Here is a 5486-nt window from a genome sequence, read left to right as displayed (position 1 = left end):
ACGTGTGCAGCTACAGACACCGTGACAGAAACCGTTACACGTGCAGATACCGTTACCGATACACAGTTACAGGTGCAGTTATGGATACGTACACAATACAAGACAGAGGTGCTGGTACCATGGGAAATAGAGGTACTGGTACCATCACAGACACCAACAGAATTATAGACACAGATATCATTTAAATATGCAACTACAACTGCAGATACAGGAAAGAAATAGAAACAGTTGATGATACCATTACAGAGAATGTCTCCTTGCAAACCAACCAGCAGTTTGCTCATGTGTGACTAGCTCCTTGATTCCCCTTCTCTCCATTTTCAATCCCTATATACCCCCCTCGCCCTCCTTGACTCCTCCCTTTCTCCACCCATGTCTCCCCCCAAACAAGGGACCAGTCCTGGGTTATTTTTTCCCCCTTGCTCCCAGGTTTGCCACACCTGTGAACAGCTTTGGTGTTTCAGGTGCTGTTCGCTAGGTCATGCTGAACTTCCATGGCATTACTGATGGGGTTTCCTGGGTACTGCTGTCCCTGCCAGAGTCCTCTCTCCAAATTGACCCCAACTCTTCCTTCAGTTCGCTGTGAAGTGTGGCCACCTCTCACGTCAATCCCCCTTAACTACCCGTGAGATCTGGCTCTTCCTCCTGGCACTGTAACTCCTGTCAGCTTCTCGCTCTGGTTCCTGTGGTCAGCAATTTGTCGTCTTGTGCTCAGCAGATTCCCACAGCCTGGTCAGTTAGCTAAGGCTTACGCCAGGCCCTAAGCATCAGCTTGTGTGCCTTAATGCATGCCCCCGAAGCTGCATGTCACATCATTTCTTCCCGTCCTCTTTCTAGCCTCAAAGTGCCAGTCTCTGTGCCACGGTGGCTCTGAGCACCCTCCTCTCTGAGCAGGCGCGGTTCCAGCCCTTTGGAGTGACTCTGGCCCTTTGTGCCCTACTCTCTGCCTGCAGCCTCATTTTGCAGGTGCCGGGCATGGAAGTCCTTGCCTGGCACAGGAGACTGAATTGGACTGAAGCATGGTTAGCTGTGAAAACTGGCAACTTTATTTCAAGAACTAAGACAACTTCAGACGTTGTGTGCACGCGGAGGAGCGCGGGCAGGACCGAGCAGGCCTTTGAGACTGAGGCTGCCTGTGGATGGGCAGGCATTGCCCCAGGGGGAGATGGTGGCGGTGCACTGCAGCCTGCACGGGATCCTGTCCATCGCGCTGGTCAAGCCTTTTTTCCTCTTAGGTGCTGCAGGAGCTCCTGCACCCGAGTAAAGAATTCCACCAGCCTCGGGAGTGGAAATGGGCAGGAGCTAACGCTGCCCGATTGTGTTGGGATTGGCCTCGGCCTCTTAAAGGCGGTTGAGGCGGTGAGAAAATGACTCCAGGCCCGTGGTGTTGGAGTCGCTCTTCCTGCTCGGCCCAGTCCCATCTGGACCAGGATCCAATCATAGAAGTGCTGAGTGGAGGTGTAGACTCCGGGCTGGTTTGGTCTCGCACAGCCATAACCCCAGCTGGTCACCCCAACAAGCCAGAAGTAGTCAGCGCTGTTGTCTTTGCAGACGAGAGGACCACCGCTGTCACCCTGCAGCGGGGGAGAGAGGATGAGGTGGTGTTGGGTGGCCGCTGCCAGCGCTCCGGCTGGCTCCTCCTCTCTCACAGCACCTGCCGGAGCCGTGTTCACTGCGCAGAAAGGCTCTGCTCAGGTGCTGGGGCCTGCAGAGCCTTGTCTGGGAGGGGGTCGGGGGCCTGTCAGGTGGGGCTCTCTCTCGTCTCTGCACAGGGATCCTGGGTGCGTGGGAAACACATGTTGCAGGCCTGGGATCTGGGCCCGTGGGCTGCCAAGAGCACTGTCTGGGCTTTGTGGGCCTCTGGGACAAGGGGGCACCGGGCAAGGGCCTGCAGATGGTGAAGGGGAGGTGAGCCCCGACAGCGGTGGGGACCCAGCGGTGGGAGGGTGGCTTGCCAGGCCCAGCACGCGACGGCGTGTGTTTGGGCGGCTGTGACAGGGCTGCCTGTGCTGCTGGGGGTGACTTGTAGCACGCTCCTACCTGGCAGGTGTCGATGCCACCCTGCGGGTAGCCAGCACACAAGTTGTGGCTGTGGATGGCCCCTCTGTACCACTGGCGGCTGTTACAGATCTTGGTGTCGATGAGGCGCACCCTGGCCTCCTGCAGGACATCACTGGGTCCTCCAGCTGTGAGCACAGAAAGCAATTAACAGCCAGCAGCTCGTGGGCAGTTCTCCTCCCCTGTCTGGGCCAACCCCTTCCCTAGTGCCTGCCTTGGCCTCTGCAGAGGCATCGTACCGGGCTTTCCCTTCTGTCTTGCTTTGGGCAATGGCTCAGGCCCACGTCTCTACAGGCACACGGCCCCACAGCCTGACTCGGGCTGTCGCCTCTGCTCTCAGGAAGCCCAACCCGCCTCCCCAGCCTGCCAAGCTGGCCCTCAGGACACGAGCGCCTTTGGGAACTCACATCTTGCGGTCGTGGACCCCCAGCCGCTGACGTAGCAGTTGGTCAGCGCTGACACTCTGAGCGAGGCGTCGGGCACGCAGGCCAGCTGTACGTAGTAGCCGCACTGGACAGGCTGGTCCAATTCCAGCAAGGCAATGTCGTTCCTCTGGGTGACGTTAAAGTAGTGCTCGTGCACCAGCAGGCGTATAATATGGCGCACTTGGGTCTCAGGGCCCGGCTGAGTCAACTGGGTGGCCCCGATTACCACGCGCCACATGCCGACGTTCCTGGAAGGGGGATGGAGAGAGGGGTCAGAGGGAGCGGAGCCGCGTGCTGCAGCAGCCCAGCAGCTCCCTGCCTGCTGCTTCACGAGGGAGAGGGGAAAGCAGCAGTACGGAGGGTGCGAGTGCCCCAGCAAGCCTTGGGCACAAGGAACGTCGAGCTGGAGGCTGCTGGGCAGCAGTGGCACGAGCCCAGCCTTCTCCTGAGCAGCCTCTTGCTGGGCTCGGGAGTGCCTGGGCACTGGGCGTACTGCAAGGGAAAGGGATGGGAGCAGCACGTGGTGCTGCGGGCAGGGCACCTGCTGGTGTTGTGGGGACATGCCCGTTCCCTGCTCCTCCTCACCTGGCCTCGATGAAGCAGTGGGCTGCTGTGAGGACCCACTGCGGGCTGATGAGGGACCCTCCGCACAGGTGCCCCGTGCCTGCTCGCCAGGGATCCTGGATGCTGACGATCCAGGGCCAGGCTCCTGGCTGGGCATCTGTGCCACCCACGACGCGCGATGTCCCGTAGTAATAATAAGCCATGGGCCGCAGCCCGCAGGTCCCTCTGTAAGCAGAAACTCATCACTCTCCTGCTCGAGGGCTTGCTGCTGTTCAGGCTGAAGGTCAGCTGTCTTCCCTCCCCACCAGGCGCCACACGGACAGCAGGGCCAGGGAACCCCGAGGCATGCATCTGCCCGCACCTGGTTCTGCTTTAGCCCCGCAGACACGTTGTGCCAGCAGCCTGGGTGCTGGCAAGGAACTGAGGCTCCCCCATGGGGTTGAGGAAGCTGTGGCGTGGCCACGGGGGACAAGCGGGCACCCCCCAGTGAGCCCCATAAGGGTTGCCCAAGCTCCCTCCCAGAGCCTCGGGACACTTACCCACAGCTGTCCCATGTGCCGTGCACTGGCCAGAACATGGCCAGCAGGACGATGATGCGGAGAAAATCCATCGCAGCGGTACGTGTCAGCTGCAAGAAGCAAGGGCTTGTTGCCACCAGTGCAGCCTCTGATGTAGTGCTGGCAGCACTGACGGTGCCCGTGGTGCCCTTGGCCCCGGGAATGATGTCACAGAGGGGCTGTTTCCAGGTGCTGGGCACGGTGGCCTCTCGGCAGGGGAGCAACATGGGGGGTTCTGAGCAGGAGGGGAGGCAGAATTTGGGATCAGATCACCCCGACAGGCCCCCGCTGAATGCTCTGCTTGCGCGATGAGGGTGCGCAGGCGCCGTGGCAGGCAGCAGCGCCTGGCTCCCAGCACTGCCTGCTAACAGCTAGCAGGAAAAACACAAGTGTGGCATCACAGCCTCTTTGGGAAGTCACTGCCACCCTGCTCTCTGCAGCCGTGTGCCACCAGGTCCTTCCCACAAAACATACCGCAGAGAACATAACTGCTGCGGGCAGTGTGCACGCTCGGGTGGTGAAGAGCTGATGTGTTTGCAGGCGCGGCAGGCAAGCAGTGACGTGCAAGCCAAATGAGCCAAGCGTACCCAAGCAGCGTCAAGCCTCCTGCACAATTGTCCTGCTTTCATTGGGATTTGGTTTCAGTTTGTGGCCAGCCATGGTGATCAGGGCCCTCAGCAGTTAAATCTGGGGCAGCTGACCCTGGCTGGCCCACAGGTGTATTCTATAGCATTGACATGGAGCTCCCTATAAAGGAGAGGGTTTGCTGGGAAGAGGTGGGGGTTTTTTTATGCTCTCTTTGCCTCTCCTCCCATGTTGTGATTGCTGGAGCAACTTGCCAGTGATCTGTGGATAAGCATACTTTTGTCTGTTTTGTGTTGTCATTTATATTGATTTCTTCATTTCATTAAAATTTGGTTCACTTCAACCCACAAGGCTCCCTCCATTTCCCAACTCCCTTCCTCAGTTGGGGAAGGGACATTGGGTGAGAGTAAAACTGCTCTTGTTTAGCCCCGGGTGCGGGCTAAATGAAGACAACAAAGCACAGGGAAATGCAGATGCAGCACAGCCCACGCTGGCCGTGTCAGCCACAGCAACGCCCTTGGGCAGCCTCATGTCCTTGCTGTCTGTGAGTTCTAGTGCTCTTCTGGGACAACGCTGACAAGGGCAGTTGCGGCACCTGGTGCGTGTGGCCACGCACATGCAATGTTAAGCTCTAGGCAGAGAGGGATGCTCCTGCTCTCGGCCCCAAGTGCCATTCTCCAGGGCTTTGGTAAAGCCTGTGTCAGCTGCATCTCCTCAGTCTGCCTTCTGCAGCTGTGTGCTGGAGCCTTGCTCATACTGGAGAGCAGGGCAGCTGTGGGAGCAAAGCAGGAGCCAGCCAAGTGCGTTGCATTGGCTGGGCAGGGCTGGGCCCCTGGAGGGTAGAGAGCAGGAGCTTGAAGAATGCGGCCTCAAAGCTTGTGAAAGGTGCGGGAGCTTCCTGCTGCCATCCTGCCTTGTGTGGATAGACGTAGGAGATAGCTCCAGCCTAGATGAACCACTGTCCTCCTTATTGTTCTGTTCCACGTGCAGAGCCTTGTAGCTATTACGCAAGGGCACTAGGGAAGGTGAGGTGGTCACAGAGGAGATGTACTTGCTGTGCCAAAGAGGAACTTGTCTCCATTGCCCCCTATCTTTTAAGTCACTGTGTTCAGCCAGGTGGAGAGAGGATGGGGAATCCTCCGTCTCATGTGTCCTGTCTGCCTGACAAGCCTGTCCCAGGGAAGATAGGGTGCTGTTGGGGGATATTGTTGCAGCTAACGGAAAGAATCAAGAGCTGAAGTCAACAAGCTCTCCAAGCAAGACCACAGGCCTATCTCCTGTGTGCTTCCCACAGAGC

The 5486-nt window shown here is 58.4% G+C and overlaps 1 protein-coding gene across 1 annotated transcript; it reads right to left on the bottom strand.

The window, feature by feature from the left end:
- Nucleotides 1-1214: 1214 nt before the first annotated feature.
- LOC137672846 (acrosin-like) lies at nucleotides 1215-4905 on the bottom strand. The gene is made up of 6 exons (XM_068417266.1): nucleotides 4861-4905; nucleotides 3587-3810; nucleotides 3069-3272; nucleotides 2466-2731; nucleotides 2041-2186; nucleotides 1215-1574 (listed from the first exon to the last, which is right to left on the bottom strand). Exons 1-6 carry the CDS (start codon nucleotides 4897-4899, stop codon nucleotides 1215-1217), a joined length of 1239 nt encoding a protein of 412 aa, XP_068273367.1. The 5' UTR covers nucleotides 4900-4905.
- Between the last annotated feature and the right edge of the window lie 581 nt (nucleotides 4906-5486).

The sequence above is a fragment of the Nyctibius grandis genome, chromosome 22, assembly GCF_013368605.1.
Source record: "Nyctibius grandis isolate bNycGra1 chromosome 22, bNycGra1.pri, whole genome shotgun sequence".
Classification (NCBI taxonomy): domain Eukaryota; kingdom Metazoa; phylum Chordata; class Aves; order Nyctibiiformes; family Nyctibiidae; genus Nyctibius; species Nyctibius grandis.
Note: the sequence above shows the minus strand (reverse complement) of the source record. Positions and strands in the feature narration are given on the sequence as shown.

Bases quoted from the DNA above. Each gene is read 5' to 3' on its own strand.
- LOC137672846 (XM_068417266.1), bottom strand. From the start codon at position 4,899: ATGCAGCTGACACAGGCTTTACCAAAGCCCTGGAGAATG. The intron at 3,273-3,586 runs GTAAGTGTCCCG...TTCTGCTTACAG, and splicing joins GGCACATGGGACAGCTGTGG to AGGGACCTGCGGGCTGCGGC. The intron at 1,575-2,040 runs GTAGGAGCGTGC...CCCCCGCTGCAG, and splicing joins GTGGCATCGACACCTGCCAG to GGTGACAGCGGTGGTCCTCT.